The sequence below is a fragment of the Eptatretus burgeri genome, chromosome 9 (assembly GCF_056783735.1).
Source record: "Eptatretus burgeri isolate ZD-2024b chromosome 9, Ebu_testis_v1, whole genome shotgun sequence".
NCBI lineage: Eukaryota > Metazoa > Chordata > Myxini > Myxiniformes > Myxinidae > Eptatretus > Eptatretus burgeri.
Window position 1 is genome coordinate 12,313,779 of NC_140969.1, and position 23,503 is coordinate 12,337,281.

At 45.1% G+C, this 23,503-nt stretch overlaps 1 protein-coding gene across 2 annotated transcripts in view; it reads left to right on the forward strand.

Moving 5' to 3' along the window:
• ZNF277 (zinc finger protein 277) overlaps window positions 1-23,503 on the forward strand; it is a 55,140-nt gene that overhangs the window by 18,098 nt on the left and 13,539 nt on the right. Inside the window, exons 5-8 of one of the 2 annotated variants that reach the window (XM_085894110.1) lie at window positions 9,068-9,159; window positions 17,195-17,305; window positions 17,554-17,686; window positions 23,398-23,465. In XM_085894110.1, the coding sequence (XP_085750236.1) occupies window positions 9,068-9,159; window positions 17,195-17,305; window positions 17,554-17,686; window positions 23,398-23,465 (404 nt within the window). The remainder of the gene's footprint in view (window positions 1-9,067; window positions 9,160-17,194; window positions 17,306-17,553; window positions 17,687-23,397; window positions 23,466-23,503) is intronic. The other variant, XM_085894111.1, reaches the window with a different exon arrangement.

Below are 23,503 nucleotides of genomic sequence, written 5' to 3' on the forward strand. Positions count from 1 at the left end.
GAGGAATCTGTGAGGGGGTAGAGCATCACCTGTGATCAAGTGATTCTCGTCCTGCTTACAGGGGAATCCGCGCCGCGTTGCATTCATCCAAGCCCATCCCTCGGAGCACTGCAGTTGGAGCAGAGAGTGGTCGGCTCTTGACAGAGGAGTCTGAAGTGAAAGCCCGCTGGGCCGGTTACTTTGAGCGATTATACCAGGCTGATCCACCAGTTGTCGAGTTTGACGCCAAGGGTGTTACAATAACTGTTGCTGACCCTCCAATCAACTGTGGTCCACCTTCGCCTGTGGAAACACAGGCTGCGGTGAACTGGTTGAAATGGGGTAAAGCTCCAGGGATCTGTGGCATTTCTGCTGAATTTCTCAGGGCAGCTGGAAATGCTGCACTCGTGTCGTTGCATGCAGTTCTGTGCTCTGCCTGGAACACAGGCATCATCCCAACTGGAACACAGGCATCATCCCAATTGGACTTCCGGTTCCGGTTTTGAGCGGCAAGAGGTCTCCTTCGGGGCTCCCTGCTGACGTTCTCAAAGTTAAGTTCCGGTTGTTATTTGTCCCGTTTTAACTGTTTAATTTTCTCACCTACATGTTAATGTGTGTTCCTAGTTCGGTTTTGTTTCAAAAATCGTGCTATTTTGTGAATATTTATGTCGACGTTCTTACCTGGTGTTTGAGGCCTAGTCCTGGGCTTGAGGCCTACCGGTTCCACTCGGTGTTCGATCGTTTTTTTTTGTTTGTTTGTTTGTTTGTTTTTTCTCCCCATTACCTTCAATTTCTATCCTCCCCATTACCTTCAATTTTCATCCTCCCCACTTTCCAAACATCCCCCATTCTCCCAACTAATCTCTTTCTTATCTCAAAAAAAAATATATATATATATACCCAACAACAACAACAACAACACGCTCACCTTCTCCCGATTCTGCTACTTCTTCTTCCTCTTAACTTCCTCCTCGTCTTCCTCGATTTCTTTTTTTTTTACACTTCCATGACCTAATCTGTTGAACTCTCTCATACATTAATATTAACAACAAAAACGATCTTATAATGCTTCATCTTCCTCTCTCACACATGTGGTACTCTTTACTGTTTCACAATGCACTACTCTTCTGCTATTTTAACAGACTGCTCTCATTTCGACCTCTCCTTCATTCCTTGCCTAAAAAATCCAACTATTACAGCGCTTCTTCTCTCCATGCTCTGAATTCGCCTTCATTGCATCCATCAAGAATTGTGTTAAATCGCATCTCTGACCTAAAACTTTTAAAAACCACAGTTTGCCATGGATGCTCGCTTTCCATCAACCATTCTTTTTTCCAACTTCAGTGCCAACTCACCCCCTCACCCCTCACTCTCACTCTCAAAGCAACCATCCCACTCTTCTCCCTCCAAGCCTCCCTCTCACCTCTTTCAAAAATTCCCCCTCACCTTTCTCCCACCTTTCATCCCCCTCACTCTTCCTTCTCTAAGTTGCCCCCCTCTCATCCACCAACCTGCCTCCCTCCACTGCCCTCTCACCTCCATCTCTTCACTCCACCTCCTCAAATCCTCAACTGCCATCTTCCTTGTCTCTTGTCCCCCCTCTCTCCCAGCACCACAGAGCCTTTTCTACTCCTCATTCGGGCCCCTCCCCTCGCTATTCTGCAATACCCCACACTCCTTCAGCAACCCTCCTTACCTCCCCCTCGTCCTACCCTCCCCCGCCCCTCCACCTCCTGCACCCAAAGCCTCCTCCCCTACCTCTTCATTAAAAGTGTGGACCTCAAATATCCGGGGCCTTCGCTCAAACCTTTCAGATCTTTCCATGCAGGTTGCCACTGACAAACCAGACATTATCTGCCTAACAGAAACTTTCCTCTCCCAAGACGTGTCTGACTCCCAAGTATCTCTCCCTGGTTACTCCCTCTTACGGTATGACAGACCTGAGCCTCGTCCTGGTGGAGGTGTTGCTCTCTTCATCAAAGACTCTATTCCTCACTCTCCCTGCACTGCTCTCACTCCCCCACACCCCCAGGAATACCTCTGGCTTCGGCTTCCCCTCCACTCCCACCTCATGTTTATATGTGTACTGTACCGTCCACCGAACAGTGATGACTCCATCTACACCTCACTCTCCGAAATCTTCTCCGAAACCATCTTCTATCTTCTCATCCAAACTCTCTCTTCCTCTTATGTGGCGACTTCAATTGTCATCACGCCAGTTGGCTAGGTGTGGGTACCTCTCTCACCTGCCATGGGACATCAGCAAAAGCTTTCTGTGACTCATTGGGACTGACTCAATCGGTCAACTTCCCGACCCGGATCTCAACCAATGGTACTCCATCTCTTCTGGATCTGATTTTGACAAATTTCCCTGACAATATCTGCTGCTCTTCCTTCGCTCCAATCGGTTCTTCTGACCACGTCCTTATTAAAGTGGACATCTCTCTGGCTGTTATCAGAGAACCACCTCACCGCCGTCGAGTCTGGCATTTCACTCAAGCCGACTGGCAGGGTCTCCGAGCAGCCATCAAACTTACAGACTGGTCTCCTATCACTACTTTCTCAAACATCAACTCATCCTGGGAATTCTTTCAAAGAAACTTGCTCTCCCTCATGCACAGATTTATCCCCTCTCGTGTTCAGTTGTCTTACCCTTCCTCCCGCCCTTGGTTTACTGAAGCTTGTGGCGAGGCAGTTGTCCTGAAACAACTTGCCTTTGCCTCATGGAAAGCAAACCCAACTGAGGGCAATCTCAGTTCTTTCCACAAAGCTCGGAACAAGTGTGTATCTACCCTCAGGAGAGCCAGAAAACAACATCTTTCTCATCTCAAGTCTGAACTCTCAAACCTCTCTCCCTCCTCAAAATCCTGGTGGCGTTTAATCAAATCTGTTTCTGGTGTATGTTCCCCCTCCATCCCCTCCCTTACCTCAAATGGCCGCACTGCTGATTCCACACGTGATAAAGCTGAATGTCTAAACTCGGTGTTTGCAGCTAAATCTTGTGTCCTAAACCCATCACTATCTCTACCCACCTTACCCAGTCGCACCCAACTGTCCCTGGACTCTGTATCCTTTTCTCCTGACAAGGTGGAGAGCTTGCTTTCAAACCTCGAGTCAGATTCTGCAACCGGTCCAGACGGCATCAGCCCACGTGTCCTCAAAGCCTGCTCTTCTGCTCTTGCTCACCCTCTCTCTGTTCTATTCACCCTCTCATTTTCCCAAGGTCATCTGCCATCTGCTTGGAAATCTGCTAACATCACTGCCCTGCATAAAAAGGTGCAAAAACAGATCCCTGTAACTACAGACCAATCAGCCTTCTCCCAATCATCAGCAAGGTTATGGAATCCATCATCGCTTCAGACATGAAATCCTTCCTCTTCTCCAATGGCTTGATTTCCAACCATCAATTTGGTTTCAGACCAGGTCACTCTACCCTGGATATGCTGCTACTGCTCTCCCATCAATGGATGGAGGTCCTCAATGCCAGACAGGAAATCCGAGCCGTATCCCTGGACATATCACGTGCTTTTGACACAGTCTGGCACCCTGCCCTACTCACCAAACTCTCTTCCCATGGTATTCAAGGCCATCTCCACTCATGGCTCGCAGACTTCCTCTCCTGTCGCAGTCAACGTGTGGCCCTAAATGGAGTTCTTTCATCCCCTCTTCCTGTGCAGGCTGGAGTTCCTCAAGGTAGCGTTCTGGGCCCTGTTCTTTTTCTGGTTTTCATCAATGATCTCTCGGACTCTCTGGAAAATCCTCTATTTCTCTTTGCCGATGACTCCACCCTCTGCCGTACCATCTGTCATCCCTCAGACCGGCAAGCAGCAGCTTCTTCGCTCACTGCAGATCTGGATAAAATCACAAACTGGTCCAACACGTGGAACATGTCTTTCAATCCAGACAAATCTCACACTCTCACTATGTCTCTTCAAAAGGACCGTTTACAAACCCCCCCCATCCACTTTCTCAACAATCCTCTGGAAGAAGTCTTTTCTTTCAAGCTTCTGGGTCTCACTATCTGCCATGACCTTTCCTGGGAAAGTCACATTTCCAACCTTGCCTCAAAAGCCAGTCGCCGACTGGGAATCCTCCGTCGTGCAAAGTCCTTCCTCGGCCCTCTTGAGCTCCTGACCACTTACAAAGCTTTTGTCCGTAGCCTGATGGAGTACTGCTCTCCCCTCTGGGCTGGTGCTCCTGCCTCCCACCTTTCTCGACTTCACGCTGTCGAAACCAGGGCTTTTAAGATCATTGGCATCTCCCGCAATGAAGCTGAGTCTTTGGGCCTCTCACTCAATCACCGCAGGTTGGTCGGTGGTCTTTCTGTCTTCTACCGACTCCTCTCCAGCCTTGCCCCCCTGCTCTCTCTGCGATTTGTCCCAACCACATTTCCACAGGGCGCTCAAGGTCCGCCAACAACCCCCTTCTGGTAAAACTACCAAAATCACGAATCACTGCTCATCTTCACTCTTTCATTCCTCTTTTTTCCCGCCTTTGGAATAAACTTCCTCACTCTATTCTTTCCCATTCTTCCCTCCAGGCTTTCAAAACAGCTGTTCACCACCACCTCTTATCTTCCCCCATCCAAATCCTCGATCTTTTCTACCCCCGATAATCCACCCAAGCCCACTTCCTTCAATTCTCCTGCTTTCCTTCCTGAAAGTCCCTGTAATGTCCATCTTCTCCTCGCCATGTTCCCCGTCCCATCCCCATCCCTCTCCCTTCCACAGTTCACCTGTGTCTGTTCCCCAATGTTTTGTCCCTTCCACTCCCGCCCCTCTTGTCTCATGCCTCCTTGCTGTGAGTTGTGTGTTAGCTCTCATACGAGCCTCGACCAAGGTATAAAGAAAAAAAAAAAAAAAAAAAAACTGGCTGGAGGAGGGGCGTTGTTGCCCCTCTCTGGAAAGTGAAGGGTGATCGCCAAGACTGCAACAACTACCGAGGGGTGACGCTTCTCTCAGTGCCGGGCAAGGTCTTCGCTCGGATAATTCTTTATAGGGTTCGTCATCATCTGCTTGAGCACCAGCCTCCAGAGCAGTCAGGCTTTACACCAAAGAGGTCAACAATTGACCGTATCCTTGCTCTTCAGGTCCTCACCGAACGCAGACGAGAGTTTCGGCAGGGGCTGCTTGCAGCCTATGTTGATCTCTGTAAGGCGTTCGATTCAGTGAATCGGGATGTCCTCTGGAGGATTCTTGGTCTTCATGAGGTGCCACCAAAACTGATCGATGTGATGTCTTAATTCTACTCTGGTACTGCGAGTGCTGTGAAATGTGGTGGTACCATCTCTGACTTATTTCCAGTTGTTACTGGAGTTCGTCAGAGGTGTGTACTGGCCCGCACCCTTTTCAGCACTTGTAGGGACTGGATTCTTGGGAGGATGTCGGAGAGATCAAGCTGCGGTGCATCGTTTGGGAATGTCAAGATCTCGGACCTTGATTTCGCAGATGATGCAGTCATCTTTGCGGAGACTTTCGATAACCTTTTGGGGGCCCTCGAGGTGCCCAATGAGGAGTCTGAGCTGCTGGGATTACGGGTTTCCTGGTTCAAAACGAAGATCCAGGCTTTCAATGACATCTTGGATGCTGCTATCTTGTCTGTACCTGTTTGTGGTGAGGATGATGAGGTTGTGGAGAGATTCACCTGCCTTGGCAGTGATATTCGTGTCTCTGCTGGCTGTGAGTCAGAGGTCAATAGTCATCTGGGTCGGGCCTGGGGGAGTCATGGATTCACTGGATCATGGGGTGTGGCGCTGCCGGTACCTGTGCAGGAGGACGAAAGTCCGAGTCCTCAGGTCTTTAGTGCTTCCAGTCTTTTTCTATGGATGTGAGACTTGGACTCTGACAAATGATCTGAGATGGAGACTTCATTCCTTTGGTACCAGGTCTCTTCGGAGAATCCTTGGCTATCGCTGGTCGGACTTTGTGTCCAACGAGCGGTTGCTGAGAGAGACTCAAATGAGATTTGTTACCTGCTTATTCCGTGAGCGTCAGCTGTGGCTTTCTGGACAGGTGGCTCGTTTTCCTGACGCTGATCCTACTCACCAGATTCTCTCAGCAAGGAAGTCTCGTGAGTGGAGGAGGCCAATGGGCCGACCACGTGCCTCGTGGTTGCAGCAGGTTGATCATCCTCTCGAGGAAATGGGGATGGGCCAGGCATCTGCCTGGGGGATGGCCAGACGGAGGCCCCTGGAGTACCAGCGGAAAGTGGACGCAGTGACGCGCTGCTCTGGCACATGCTCCCATACCTGACTTGAATAGGCCAAAAGCTCAAAGATCATGGTCACATAAATCGTCAATTTTCAACAGATTCACTTGATATCTATGTATATACAGTATATAAAAGTGAAAAACACGGGTGGACGGTGAACCCCCATCGAGGTGAAGTCTCGGTCGACCCCTTTGAGTATGTCTGTCTATTAATTACATGCTATTTCAGCCTGGCGTTGACCAGCTTGGAATCTTGGGGTTCTGAGTTTGAGCCCCTATCCACCATTGAATTAACACCCTGGTGGGGTTGACTCAGCCTGTCATTCTTCCGGTCAGCGAAATGAGTACCAATGTCCTGATAATAGGGGCATTACATCAGTGGCATCGCCGTGCCCTCAACCGTTGATGCAACCAGCAGCCACAGGCTGCACACAAAAAAGGAGAGAAGACGTACTGTTTGAATGTGAGTTGGAGATTTAGTATGTCTATTAATTACTTATTATCGGATCTTGACTACATCTATTAATTACGGACTATTGAAAAATACCTTTTAGACATGTCGACCCTTCAGACCCCTAAGACCGTTTATAACCCCAAGACCCTTTCGGACCCCCAATATCCTTTTAGATTCCTAAGACCCCCAATAACCTTTCGACCCCGAAGACGCAGAAGACCCCTTCGGACTCATAGACCCTGTGGACTCTGTCGTGATGCATTAAATTTTTCTTTGCATTTTTGCGAAAACGGTATTTGTCATGAAGCAAACGTGTCAACACCAGCAGACAATCAGTTCAGGTTTACCAAAGAGCCAATAGACGGAGAGGACACTGCAAGATGACTTTTAAGAGAACTCGTCATCACGACACGTTCGAAGCCCGGACGCCCGCACACTTTTCCTTCCAAGCTTTTTCTCATTCACGAGTCATTCAGCATGCCAATGTTTAATATTGACTTTTGTTTCGACATCAAGACATCATAGCGAAGGGGATTTTGTTTGTTTGGTGAACAAGCACGATCAGAACCAACGAGTGTCCTCTTCTGCCTGCTATTTTTGTTATGCCGTTTAAAGTTGTGGCGGCTCGACACCAAGAAACCTTTCTTCTTCACTAATGGCTGGAGAGACAGCGGAGTATTGATTATCATCCGGACTTCATTTACAACACGTCACTGCATTTTGAATGCGAGTTGAGATTTCTCTTGTTCTGATTTAAACACCATCATCATAACCAGCACATGAAAAGGAACAATCACCACAGACGCCATAAGAACCCTTCGTCCCCTAATACACCTTAGACCCTGTTCGACCTTCTGTCTGAGGGCCTTTTCTGCAATAACACTTGAAGTTCACCAGTCATAATCACCCCCCCCCCCCATTGGTAAACCACCTTTCAATACAAAGTTGCATTTGGAAAAGTTCACCCCTATTATCTATCTATAATTCCAGCAATGTCTGTGTCTGTGTCTGTGACTGCTGTTTCTCCACAACCACTGGTCCGATCTAATTGAAACTTGCCAGTTATATTGCTGGGGACCTGAATGTGTGCCTTTTCAAGGTTTGAGATTAATCAGACAAGTGGTTCCCAAGTTATGGCCATTTATTTACCAAACCAATGACAGGACACGTTGCTGCGTAGGCGTGGCCGATGGGGAAAGGGCGCCATTGAGTTACCGTGGCGTAGGGGTGGCAATGGTCAATGGCAGCGGATGTCATGGCAAGCAAAGACGGAGATAAACTTGATTTTAATTTGGATTTTAATTAACTCTGTGTGTGTAAGTATCACAGCAGTTGTTACTTCAATGAAAGCGATAATTTGTGGAATGATGTGAACATTCCGTACGGGCACGCACTACTTCCGGATAGTGATGACTTGCTGTATTCTAATAATTTCTCGATTTCTTATGCACATTTATAGATAAACACAATGCCCCAATCTAGTCGTCGTTTACGAGAGCGAAGGAACGGCCTGTGTAGTTGTTTGGAAAAAAATTTTTGGGGGGAGTTTGCACGTACGGTCACGCACGTACGGGCACGCGAAAGCGAAGGAACGGCCTGTGTAGTTGTTGTTTCTGGCACGCTTGAAATTATTTTATTTTTATGCACGTACGGGCACGCACTAGTTATAATCAAATAGGATATTTTTGTGCTTTTACTATTACCAAACCTAAATAATTTTTCAGCGTTTTTATCACATTGAAACTTACACAGCTTATTTGTATGCACGTGTAGTACATGTTTTTAAAATCTGGTCAAAATTGGTCAAGATTAAAGATCAATGCCATCCAAAACATGGAAAACACCTATTTGGTGACAATTAGAAAAATGTATCAACCAAATTTGTGATGTGCAACATTCCATCATGTAAAACACTTGATCGGTCAAATTTTTGCCAAATTGCTGTTTCCATGGCAACTTTTGTTGATTTGGATTTTGCAAGTATCGTGTTATGCACGGCATCCTTCTTGTTCGTTTGTCTGTGAGCAGGATATCTCAAAAAGGTATGGATGGATTTGGACGACGTTTGGTGGACAGGTTGGGTGTGGGACACGGACAAATTGATTCGATTTTGGTTTTTTGACGTTTTGCAACTCCAGATGTGAGTAATTTTTTTTTTAATCTGATAAGTTATTCTTCATCAATGAGAAATGAGGCCAAAAAATACTATATACCTATATATGCATGATATTTCAAAAAGCTTCGGACGAGTTACGCCAACACTTGGTGGATGAGTTGGGTAGGTGCCAAGAACAAGCCGATTAAATTTTAGTTCAGGTCTGAATCCAGATGCGGCCTATCGGTGGGAGCAAAACGGTGGGAGCAACAGCTGGGGTTGTGCAAATGCAGATCGCTGCCATTTGAGATTATTGTAATGCACCTGCAGGAAGAAGTGCTGCAGCAACAACAGTGGGAGCGACAGGACATCACCTTTTCCCGGGAATGCTTCTTCTGCACAGAACATTTCACCGGAAACAGGTGCTTCCCTTTACCTTGTACATTGAGCATAAGCCTGAACCCAACATAATTGTGCAATGAAATATCTCCAGCTCTCTTGGACAATTGTTTTTTTAATGATTCAGAGATTTGTGAATGATTAATAGGGTACAGCGTTGAAGAGGTTTCTCCTAGATCATTTGCCACATTTGCTTTTGTGAATCTTCCCTTTAAATGTCATTCTTCGTTTAAATGTTCTGACTCTTTTCTGTTTTTGTGAATGCAAAGTCGAGGCTCATGGAAGAGCAAGAATAACATGATGGAGGGAAGAAAAGCAATGCACAGACATGGGTACAACAGGTGGACAAAACAAGCAAAGGAATGAATGAATGAATGATGAAGGAAAGAAGAAGGGAGGCACTTAGTAGCTTGTTAAGGGAGGCTTAATGGGGGTAGAAATTTCACAGGTAAACATGGTGAATGAGATGAGATGTTGGTGTACTGCCACCTTGTTGAAGCCTTGGAAGGAAGACTGGGATTATACCACCTCAGGAATACCATTCCACAAGAAGGAGAAAAGAGGACCAAAGAGGTTGAGGTTGAAAGTCAGCCTGGATTTTGTGAGTTGAGCAAAGAGGGACATATTGGAGTCTACTATAAGAACATGTACCTTCTCGAGAAACTGGGGAGGGATGAAAGATGAGAGGCAGTGGAGCCCAGAGAGGACATCAACCCTGTTTGCGATTGGAGAGCAGCAGGCCTTGTGCATCAGCTTATTTGCGAGAGATGCCAACGATGAAAGCTTTGAATTTCACAGCTTCCGGGAGAGAGGTGAGAAGCAGCAGGGGCATGAGCCCATAGGAAAGAGCCGTTTGAACAAGGCCTTGTGGCTCATAATATTTCAGGATGTGGCATGATAGAGGATGCCCAGTTTGCGGTTGGCTTTGGATGCCAGCTGAAATACTTGGTCTGCTCACAAGAGGTCATGCCTGATTCCTAGAAGCTCAACAGACCGAAACCGTTTCAGTGGTTGATGATAATTTATAGGTTAGTTTGTAAGACTTTCTGGAAACACGGGCCACGAGTATGACACTTGCCCAGATTGAATGATATGTTCCATTTGTCAGATCCCTTCCAGATCAGCAAAGAGGTAAGTAGCTGCTGCCGTCATGCCGTTAGGGTGTAAACTTTATGGGATGTTGAGCCTTCACACTGCGCTGTCCTTGGTACAGTACAGCATAAAGTGAAGTCATCTGCAAAGAGGAAAAGAGAACTGACTATTCAGGGCATCAGAGAGGTCATTTAACATGCGACGTCAGTTGTTTGTGCGAATCCACAATCAAACTTGTGAGAAAAGGCTCAATCAGTTGTCTTTACAAACCCACATTTTGCTGTGAAAAGAACATTCCAGGAACTGATGAAGGAATTCCAGAAACTGTGGCGTCAGGAGCCGATGAGATGAAACCAGTCTGAAGGCGATGGCAGATTTCGGACCAGATGGCAGAGTGAAACAGATGAGTCGAGAACATCCTGTGTGAAAAACGTTTTTGTCAAACAGATAATATCAGGAGATGCAGAGGTGGCCTGGATGTAGAGATCTGCAAAGTTTGTTTGATACCTTCTGACATTAAAGACCCATAGTGCTGGAAGGGGGGAGAGGGGGAAGAGGCGTGGGGGAGATGGATGGAAATGGAAGGTGGAGGGGCATGGAAGCAGGAGGAAGCAACATGGGAGAACAGACGAGGTGCTGGGAGGTTCTGGCAAGTTGTCGGGAGGGGTAACAGAAAAGGTGGGTCCAGAAGCGGTTTCTCCTGGATGCAAATATTCATAACCACCTGTTTTGCACTTTTGCAGTCCAAATTCCAGCACACGATCAAAAGCATCACAAGCAGAGCGGAGAAGTACACGATTAAATGCCTGTAAGACAATTACTGTTTTTCAAATGAGACACAAGATTTTGGTTTTGGTGCTGACAAGGAAGAGCAGAAGGACCATAAAGGCATGGAGAGTGAGTCAGAGGGATAGGAATGGAATGGGAAGGGGTGACTATTGGATAAGCAGACAAAAAAGAAAGAATATTCCCAATTGCATCCTCATCACAAAGCGAAGCACATGAGTGCACAGTGAAGTTGGGTATTAAAAAGAAAACATCAAAAATGGAGCTGATAAGTTCTTTCATTCGTCGCGGGCAAAAGAGTATGGCGGGAAGAAAGCGAAAGCGTAAGAATGCGAATACGGCGACCAAACGCCACAGGAAGTCATAATACAAGTTGAATAAACAACAGCAACATGGCTCCCATAATTTGACATTTCAAATGATCTTTAAACAATCAATGAAGCCAAATGTACCAGTTAGAATGACACAGTAAATTAAATTAACCACTACTAGGGTATTCAAAGTTATCATCAAATGAAAACAAGCTAAGCATACAGAGAAACGCTGAATTCATGAAGCAAGAAAATTAATCCAACATGCATCTACATTGTTCAAAAGTCTATTAGTGGTTTGGCTCCTCATCAGGGGATTCCTGATGAAACAACACAATTTTGTGGATGGGTCTTTCAAATATGGCGTTTCCAACTTGCACCTTGACCTTCTGGGTATGTCCATTTTGTCCAGGGTAAACCTCGATTATAAGAGCCATTGGCATATTGGTAGTGAGTCATCCACCATCATGACAATATCTTCTTTAATGAGGCTTCTCTGGAGATTTGTCCACTTTTTTTCGTACTTGCAGGTCAGGTCAGGTCAGGTCAGGTATGGGAGCATGCGCAGGAGCAGCGTGTCGCTGCATCCACTTTCCACCTGCACTCCAGGGGCCTCCATCTGGCCATCTCCATCTCCATGAGATGCTGATCAACCTGCTGCAACCACGAGGAACGTGGTTGGCCCGTTGGCCTCCTCCATTCACGAGGCTCCCTCGCTGAGAGAATCTTGTGAGCAGGATCAGCATCGGGAAAACGAGCCACATGTCCATACAGCCGCAGCTGATGTTCATGAATGATGCAGGTAACAAATCTCATTTGAGTCTCTCTCAGCAACTGCTTGTTGGACACAGAGTCCAACCAGCGATAGCCAACGATTCTCCGAGGAGACCTGGTACCAAAGGAATTAAGTCTCCATCTCAGATTCCTGGTTAAAGTCCAAGTCTCACATCCGTAGAGCAAGACTGGAAGCAGCAAGGACCTGAAGACTCAGACTTTCGTCCTCCCCCACAGGGACTGGCAACACGACACTCCCATGATCCAGTGAATCCATGACTCCCCAGGCCCAACCCAGATGTCTGTCGACCTTTGGCTCACAGCCAGCAGAGACATGAATATCACTGCCAAGGTAAGTGAATCTCTCCGTGATCTCAACATCCTCACCACAAACAGGTACAGACAAGATAGCAGCATCCAAGATGTGATTGAAAGCCTGGATCTTAGTTTTGACCCAAGAAACCCGTAATCCCAGCGGCTCCAACTCCTCATTCAGCACCTTGAGGGCCCAAAAAAGGATATCCAGAGTGTCCACAAAGATGACTGCATCATCTGCGAAATCAAGTTCAGAGATCTTGACATTCCCAAACGATGCACCGCAGCTTTATCTCTCTGATATCCTCCCCAGAATTGAGTCCATACAAGCACTGAAAAGTGTGGTGGCCAGTACACACCCCTGACTAACTCCAGTAACGATTGGAAATAAGTCAGAGATGGTACCACCACATCACACAGCACTCTCAGTACCAGAGTATAGTTCAGACATCAGATTGATCAGTTTTGGTGGCACCTCATGAAGACCAAGAATCCTCCAGAGAGCATCCCGATTCACTGAATCGAATGCTTTACAGAGATAAACAAAGGCTGCAGGCAGCCCCTGCTAAAAGTCTCGCCTGCGTTCGGTGATGACCCGAAGGGCAAGGATACGGTCAATCGTTGACCTCTTTGGTGTAAAGCCTGACTGCTCTGGGTGCTGGTGCTCAAGCATAATTATCCGATCAAGAATTATCCGAGTAAAGACCTTGCCCAGCACTGAAAGCAGCGTCACCCCTCAGTCGTTGTTGCAGTCTTGGCGATCACCCTTCCCTTTCTAGAAAGGGGCAACAAGGCCCCTCTTCCATTCAGTTGGGATGATGCCTGTGTTCCAGACAGAGCACAGAACTGCGTGCAATGACATGAGTACAACATTTCCACCAGCCTTGAGAAGTTCAGCATTGATGCCAGAGGTCCGAAGAGCTCGACCCCATTTCAACCGGTTCAACGCATCCTGTTTCCACAAACGAAGGTGAATCACAGTTGATTGGAGGGTCAGCAATCGGGACAGTAACACCCTTGACATCCATCTCAACAGCTGGTGGATCAGGCTGGTACAGCCATTCAAAGTACTTCGGACTCCTCTGTCAAGAGCCCACCACCCTCCGCTCTAACTGTAGTACACTGAGGGATGGGCTTGGAAGAACGCAATGCGCTAATTCCCCTGGAGGCAAGACGAGAATCACTTGACCACAGGTGATGCTCTACCCCCTCACAGATTCCTCGCACAGAGGCCTCCTTATCCATCCTCAGCGTTCGTTCAGTTTTATGCCTCAACTCCCTGACCAGCTCAGTTTTTCCATTAAGCCTGGCCTGTTACTCTGGTCAATGGTATCCAGAGTCCCTTGAGAGACAAAATTCTTCTTCACCCTTTGGTGAGTTCCAAGAATTCACTGGCAACATCAAGGATGGTAGTCTTGAAGGCACTCCACAACTCTTCAGGATTCACAAAAGCACCCAGACCCCCCAAATCCCCACTCAGCCTGTTCGCAAACTCCTCAGCTGCAGTCTCATTCTTGAGCTTGCCAACATCCAGCCTCGACTGGGATGGTACCGTTCTCCCAGATTTAAGCTGCAACTTCAGAGTTGTTACAACAAGGGTGTGGTCAGTATTGAGGAACTGAGCACTCAGGTCAACCCTGCAGTTCTGCATCATGCTCCAGCGACCATCAACGAGCACATGGTCAATCTTCCTTGCCACACCACCAGCTTTGGAATACCAAGTCCAGCGATAAGCCTGTGGGTGTTGAAACCATGAACCACCCACCCTAAGTCCATGACTTTTTGCAAAATCAAGGAACTTAGTGCGATTCTGGTTCACAGTTCCAGACCCATGGGGACCAACACATGTCTCATAACCATCCCCATCAGTTCCCGTTGACGCATTGAAATCCCCCAAGACTAGAAGTGTATCTCGCCTGGGGCACTGATCAACCACAGACTCGAGCGTGGCGTAGAATGCATCCTTCATGGTAAGATCACTCACCTCAGTCGGAGCCTCAACAGAGACCAGGTAAATGACACCCAAGGAGTGACGAATCCTTCGTCTCATACGCTCGTTGAACGGTCTTACCTCATTTATCATTGGAGTCAGCTTGTTGGACACAGCAGCAGCAACTCCTCGAGCATGATAACCATCAGAGCGACCAGACCAACGTAACCACCCGCCACGATCTCACCACTATCCGGTCTCTGAACCTCAGAGAGTGCTGCAATACTAGTGTTCAAACGTTTCAGCTCAGTTAATAACAGAGACAGGTGATCATCCTCTCTTAGGGATGGGGCATTCCAGGCACTCAACCGAAGGGACCACCTCAGGTTAACCCAAGGAGACTGCCGTCTGGTGGACGACACCTTAGAACCACCCTGACACACACTACCGCAATCTGACCTGGGAAGGTTACCCTGTGGTTTTCCTCCTATCATCAAAGAGTGGGGGTCCCGAAGGCTTTGATCCAATCCCGTCATCCGGTGAGCTACCCAGCGAAGGGCATCTGCACAGGAGGTACTCCCACGGAGTGGGTTTTCAGATTATTCTTGCAGGGTAGGTAGAAACTCAGACTCCCACCGTGACCAAAAGTAGTTGGCCAGGAACTACACACTACACCATCTGCAACGACAATACAGGTTTTGGCAAACAAACATGCCTGGTGGAGGAAGAACCACCTTGGATTTCAGCATCAGCAGCTGACTCTGTGTAATTGGCTTAGGAGAATCTGGGGACCTCATGTCAATGTAAGTGAGAGGCTGGCTATTCACAATGGCCTCTGTCTCCGTCATGAGAGCTTTCAACAGATCATCATCCAGCTGCTGTCCGTGCTGCTGTAGGAGAACCCATCGAGCATTTCTCGTAGAACGAATCATCCTCTCCCACGTGACTGGCATGGGGAACATTCATGATGAAAACAACTCAGTCACAACTGTTCTTGAGTAGCTATTGCAAACTTTTTGAATTGTCCATTTCAGCCAGAGCGGCATTCAATGCGCTCTTGCCTCCAAATAAATTGGTGCCCCTGTCCGATCAAAGCTCTCTGATGAGACCCCTCCTGCAGATGAATCTACGATAGGCGTTGATAAAGGAGTCTATTCTCATAGAGTTGGAGGTCTCAATATGAATGGCATGTGATCCCATGCAAGTGAAGATTACTCCCCATCGTTTCAGGTCCTTTCGTCCTTCTTTGATGATAAATGGGCCAAAGTAGTCAACGGCACTGCATGTGAAAGGTGGCGCTGGATACAATCTATCTTGTGGCAGGTCAGACGTCTTTTGTCCACATTGAGCACCTCCATGTGTCCGGCATGTCAGTCACACATCTTAACACATGCATTGTCACAGTGGCTCTGGCTCCAACTATCCAAAATCCATCGTGACGAATTCCGTTCAATATCATGCCACGACCAGAGTGACCATTCTCAACACGATAATGCTCGATGATGATGCTACTGATGTGGCGGTGACGTGGAAACAGAATGTGGTGTTTGACATCCCCTGGCACCAAAAGAAAACATCGAAAATGGAGCTGCTCAGTTCTTTCGTTCGTCACGGGCAAAACCGTTTGGCGGGAAGTTTAATCGCCCTATCGTGCCTAAACCTTTGTCGATATGTAAAAGGTAATAATAAGTATTCACCAACCCCATTCATTAGTGGGTGCAGGAAAGTGTTTTAGGCCTCCACAAAAAAAAGAGAAAAAAAAGATAAAATTTGATTTCTTCAAAATGCAAACGGGATTAGAACATCACCGGGCAATGTTTGGTACCCCTGATAGTACAGAATATAACAGGCAATGAAAAACTGAGAGAGCAGGGAGGAGGAGAAAAAAAGTAACAGAGCTGAGGATAATAGAGATGTGGGGGACATGATAGAGGCATCAGGAGAAGCGGAATTAGCTGTTGGATCAATGATTTAAAAAAAAGTCATCCTGGATTAAGTGGAGACACCTCAGGTGGTATAATGAAGCACAAAAACATTTCATTAACTTTCAAAGTCAAGTTTATAAATCCTGTATCAGACTGGTATTGATGTGTGCGAGAGAAACGTGGGCAATGCAGATCGAAGACCGATAAAGAATGGAAAGAACAGTTATGAGAATGATTCGATGGATTCTCAGAAAGAAAGAAAGAAAGAATGCTGAGCTCAGAAATCAAGAAGAGATTGAAAATCAATGCTGGTGAAGAAGAACTTCGGAAGAGAAGACTTCATTGGTATTTTCATGTGCAATGAATGTCAGAAGATGAAGCTGTAAAGAAAGCAAAAACCGAGGACGTCCTAAAATGACGGATTGAAAATGTCAAGACGCGGAATGTTTGGGTTTCCACAAAAATGACGTGATGGACAGATCCGTATGGAGGAATGGTATCATTCGACTAATTCTCTGAAAAAAGTGGAACACTGTCATAAAAGGTTTGTTGTTACTTGTTGGGGGTAAGAGAGGAATTTGAGGAAGGTGAGTAGGAGAGCATGGACATGAACCTCGAGAGGAGGATTCTACACCACATGGAACACGGACGATTAACACAACAGAATATGTGAAGAAGTAGGGGGTGGAGGGTACAGAGATTTCACACAAATGACGTCCATATGGTAAAATAAGTCTTGAAATGATAGATGAGGATGGATAACAGATAGATATAGACAAAAACTAGTCCAGCATGCGCCCAACACTGGAGAAACCCGATCAAGGTAAACACGGGACATAAACAAATACATGGACATTGGACAAGTGGACAACATGGGTCTGCCCTGACAGTTTGTTTTTAAAAAGTGAACCACCCCTTTCCACAGAGCATTGCTGCTGAACCACATGGCACAGGAGCACGCATTCAGCGTGGGCCTTCCGGACAACATCGTCTCGTGCACCCAGCTCCTGGATCTCCTGCAGAGCAAGCTCGACAAGTGAAACTTCGTTGTCGTCATCGTTGTTGTCGTCACATTTGCATTTATTAGTTCACTGTTCAGTTGCCAATGCCATGTAATTGTATCGTTATCGAGAGGAACTGCGGTCAGATCAATCACCCTTTATTTTGTCTCGAAGCATAACTGTCAAAGTTTCAGAACACTGTCCATCAGTTTGGTATTATGTCTGCAGCCTGCACCCACAATATACTATGTACTAAAGATCCACTTGGTGTGTTTCCTGGCAGCTTCCAGTGCCTTTACTGTGAGAAAATGTTCAAGGATAAAAGTACACTGAACAGCCATATGCGTAAAAAGCAGCACCGACGCATCAACCCCAGAAACAAGGACTACGACAAGTTCTACATCATTAACTACCTTGTACGCGTTTCCTGCCACCTTGAATTGTGTAGCTTGAAATGAAATCACTGCTGAGCTCTGAGTGATGTTTCTTCACCTCATCATGTATATGTATGTATATGTATATATATGTATATGTATATGTATGTATATGTATATATATGTATATGTATATGTATGTATATATATATATATGTATATATATATATATGTATGTATATATATATATATGTATATATATATATATATGTATATATATATATATATATATTGTTGTAGATTTCCACCGCGCCGGCATGCAGACGACCGCCTCAGCCCAATTGTGGCCGTGCGCGCCCACCGGACGTGGCAATCCAGTCGTAGCTTCCGGATCGACGCCGAAACCCAGCTACGGGTGTTTTTAACACACCACAAACTTGTCAGTGCTCTGTCCACGCGCTACAGGATCTAATCACCGAATTATCGATCTACCTAATTATTCGCGCAGACAGAAACTACCGAGAGTTTGTACCTCGACGAGAACTTGTACGGAGACGAGCCGCTTAAGCAGGCTCGTTCCGTGTGCGTATGCCGAGCGGTTTTTAATCGCCAAGTTCCGTCGGACAGATTTACTTTATCGGCTTTATAACCAGCCAGCTAATTTCCGTATGCACCATGTCAGTCAATGGAATGAAATGACACAAGCGAGCAGGTTTCATGTTCAAACAATGGGGGAGATTTATTTTAAATGCACATATGCAATGAATGGGAGGGGGAAAAAGACACAAGCAAAAGCCGACAGCCGATTCCTATGATCATTGACAGCACGCACTTACAACAATTCTACTTGCACAGACAAGGCACCACAAACTTTCATACAAAACCCAAGAAAGAAAAGATGCGGGCTCGTGAGCTTTTAATGCACTCAGGGCCGGGATGACCGGAACAGGCCCGGAGAGACCGGGCTGGTTACCTGACCCCCCGGGCGACGGCTTGGCGGCCTTTGGGTCGGCGAACCTCGGCGTCTCGGTCCGTCGCTTGAGCGGCTTGAGCAGCTTGACGAGGCGGCTTGCTCGTTTCCCCCTCCGTTCGTCCGGCCTTCACCGCTGCCTAGTCGGTCGGGCCTGGACGGGGACGCGTTGGACCCCTGACGCGCGCTGCTCTCCTGCGATTTCCGACGACCTCACCACCGGACCCAACTCAACTCCACTCCAACCCAAACTCCTCCTCCACTCCGAACTGAACTTCTCCTCGAACTCCCTCACTGACTCTCACTGGCGTCCCGACGCGGCCTTTTATGGAGTCCAGGGGGCACTTGCTCCTTCACCCTTCACCCCGAGGCTCGGCCCCGCCCCTTTCACTTCCGATTGGCCAGCTTCTTCAGAGGGTAAGGCCTTTCTGATCCATTTTGCAAGTCATGCTTGCATGCAGATGTGGTTGAAATCACCGGCTTCACGCGGACGTGGTTGAAATCGCTTTGCCGCCCCAACGAGGATGTGGCTGGATTGTGTCACGATGAGATGCTGTTTGTTGGTGAGAAGATGGCGGTGTTGTGGAAATGCTGGCGTCGTTAAGATGTTTGTGGAGAAGATGGCGGTTGTGGAGAAGATGGCGAGGAGAAGATGGTGAGGAGATGTTGGCGAGGAGAAGATGGCGGTTGTGGAGAAGATGGTGAGGAGATGTTGGCGAGGAGAAGATGGCGGTTGTGGAGAAGATGGTGAGGAGATGTTGGCGGTTGTGGAGAAAATGGTGAGGAAATGTTCGTTTAAAATAAAAAACAGAAAAGAATCACCACTAACTCAAAGATTCACAGCCCGGCACACGAACGGGACCCATTATACGTCGGTGGGGAAATCTTACCTGAAACGCACACTTATCGAAATAACTAACCTCTGGGGAACCTCAATGGTGGTTTGCGGATTTTCACAACCGTAACAATATGTATATATATATGTATATATGTATATATATATATATATATATATATATATATATATATATATATATATATATATATATATATATATATACATATATATATACATATATATACATATATATACATATATATATATATATATATATACATATATATACCAGTACATGCCCGTAAAAAAAGAACAAAAAAAAAACAATTTATAAATAAATATTCAAACCGCGAGCAAGAAACAACAACTACACAGGTTGCGTTTCTTCGCTCTCGCGTGCCCGTACGTGCGTGGCCCGGAAGTTCGCATATTATTCGCAGTTACGATTATTCACAATTTAGTTTTAATGCCCAAATATTCAATTAGCGCCAACGTATTTTACCTTTTCGCAATGTCATCGCAAGGAAAAACAAAAAGAGAAGAGAGAAAAAAAATTACTTCCTGGTTCGGAGCACACCAGCTCACTCTGATGTTACCGAAATTTATGCACCGTCTCATATGAAAACGATCATAACTTGGGGCATTGTGTTCATCTATAAATGCGCATAAGAAATCGAGAAATTATTGGAATACACGAAGTCATCACTCCGGAAGCCCGTACGTTGTAACCTGGAATGGCGAACGCGGCTGAGCTTCACTTCCTCATCGGCCACGCCCACGCAACAACGTGTCTTTTCATTGGTTTGGTAAATAAATGGCCATAACTTGGGAGGCACTTGTCCGATTAATATCAAACCTTGAAAAGGCACATCCACAGGTCCCCAGCAATATACCTGGCAAGTTTCAATTACATCGGACCAGGGGTTGTCGAGAAACAGCGGTCACAGACACACACACACACACAGACACACACACACAGACACACACACACACACACACACACACACACACACACACACACACACACACACACACACACACACACACACACACACACACACATTGCTGGAATTATAGATAGATATGTGTGTACCAATTTTGTAAAACTCTACGTGCAGCATCTCACTCAAGATGTCCAATTGTCATACATGTCTACGCCTGTGAGTTTCCTACAGGTGCCCCACTCGTGTGTGTATATATATATATATATATATATATATATATATATATATATATATATATATATATATATATATATATATATATATATATATATATATATATATATATATATATATATATATCTTCTTCTTCTTCTTTCGGCTGTTCCCGTTAGGGGTCGCCACAGCGGATCATCCATTATGATCCACATAATGATTTGGCACAGGTTTTACGCCGGATGCCCTTCCTGACGCAACCCTCGTCGCCTCTTAAGACACAGGGATATGGTACACCTATTTTAACCGGGGTATACACCGGCCCAGTACACTGGTACTCACTTCGCCGACCTCGGAAGGATGACAGGCTGAGTCAACCCCCTGGTGTATTAATTCAGTGGTCCAACGGGGCTTGAACTCAGGACCTTTTGGATCCCAAGCCACTGCCCTAACCACTACGCCAACACCAGGCCAACAACATATATATATATATATATATATATATATATATATATATATATATATATATATATATATATATATATATATATATATATATATATATATATATATATATATATATATATATATATATATATATATATATATATATATATATATATATATATATATATATATATATATATATATATATATATATATATATATATATATATATATATATATATATATATATATATATATATATATATATATATATATATATATATATATATATATATATATATATATATATATGAAGACCACAAGGGGAAAACCAGAGATGTCACTTTTTATAAATTTCAGGGTTATTGCACCTGCCAATAGTTGGCAACATAAGGTTTCCTCTCACACTATTACTTTAACAAATAACCAGGGGTGTCACATAATTTATATGGTATAAAGTTTAGCTATGCAATGAAAAAACAATTGTTGTCAAAGCTGAACAAGTAGAAACCCAGAGTTGTCAGTACTTTACTCCTGGTTATCTCCCTTTCATTCATGTTAACTGTTCCAGCATAATATTCAGAGTTGAGAAACTAAAAAATGAAAGGTTGTAAAACTTTCACAGCATAAACCCTGAGCACTACAATCGCCTATTTGGTTATATCATGGGCTCCGTAGTTGGTGCATATCGTGGTTCAAGCCTGGTCAAACCTTTATTGTGACTTTTATGGGACCCACGCCGTGGCTTAATGGTTAGCGCGTCTGAGTACCCATCCTCATTTGATGTACCCACCGCCCAATCAACCTGCTTAGGTATATGAGGGAGTCACATGAGGTGACCAGCTATCGCGGGGGTGGTTTATCCTTGATTTCCTCCCGGTTTTTCATCATATTAAGTAGTACGGAGTAAGAAATGGAGAATCCGTCGTCATATAAGCGAAATACCCTTGAGTATGGCGTTAAACACCAATCAAACAAAAAAACAATGACCGTTTAATGTTGAAAAAAATAATCTGTGATCACCAAAGTCATGTAATGTATGCTAAAAACCAACAAGCATGAATTTGCTACACATCCTGGGTTAAAATTGCATGGCAATTATTAAACAAGGGAATAACCAGTGATGTCAGTTTGCAACATTGATTCGTTCTTTGCTCTTAAATTAAATAACACAGAAGCTTGGCAAATGCTACATGCTTAATTTGATCGGCCAATGATCACTCTTCCTTTTACTGGAAAAGAAATCTATATGACAGTTATTAAACAATCCACCAAAGTCTTGAAACTTTGTTTTTCAGTTTCTTCAAAATTGACTTATCCTAACATCTCCGGTTTTCCCCTTGTGGTCTTCAAATATATATATATATATATATATATATATATATATATATATATATATATATATATATATATATATATATATATATATATATATATATATATATATATATGGCTCATGCTCTGTCTGTCCCACCATGAAACATAGAAATGCAACTCTGAAAGAAAAAAAAAAGTAAAAGTTGCTTCAAATTAATCCAAACTTATCGGAAAATTGTCAATTTTTTCAATCAGAAAAAATTGAACCCAGGTGCTATATCGGCAACAGGCCACTGCATTGATTGCTCCTGGAAAAAATTATTTGTTAAGAAAGATGTAACCTCACATATTTTAGCTTTTTTTTTTTTTGAGGTCCACTCGTGCAACAATTAAAGCCTTGCTTTTTTTTTTTCTTTCTTTATTTATATCCTGGTAATTTTACCACGGACTTCTGAAAGTGATAGACATAAATTAGTTCCTTGAATTCCTTTATTTTTCCTTTTTATTAGGTTAGGAAGATGTGTGGCAAGATTTTTAAGGCAGCATTTTGATGTTCCATGAGGGCATTGAAGTTGACCATGGTAGAGACTGTCTTTTGGCTGTAGAAGTCAGAGCATGCACATTTCTCCCTCTCTGAAAGTCATTAATGAGCTGTCGTGGTTTTTATTGACTATCCGACAGCAAGGTGTCCATCTTGTCTACCCCGTGTACTCCACCCAATCCCTCTCCCTTCCACAGATCTCCTAATGTGTCTGTTCCCTACTGTTTTGTGCTTCCCTCTCCCACTCCTCTTGTCTCCTGCTCCCTTTGTTATATCATTATATGTTCTGTGTGTTAGCTCCCATACGAGCCTCGACAATGTGTACCAAAAAAAAGGCTCCTGATACTTTCTTTTTTAAGGAATCTGAGAATACAAATTATTTCTGCTTCCTCACCTAGGTTTTGAACCCACTCCCTCGGGTTGGTCATATGCCCTGAACGCAAAACCACCCTGCCTCTTTTACATAATGTCTGCCGTGTGCAGGAGTTGGGAAAGAAATGGAAGGATGTGCTTTCAGAAGATGACCGGGGTACAAAGGACGAGGCAGATGAGTGAGTAAATATGTTACAGATCATGAGCTTTGTGTGCT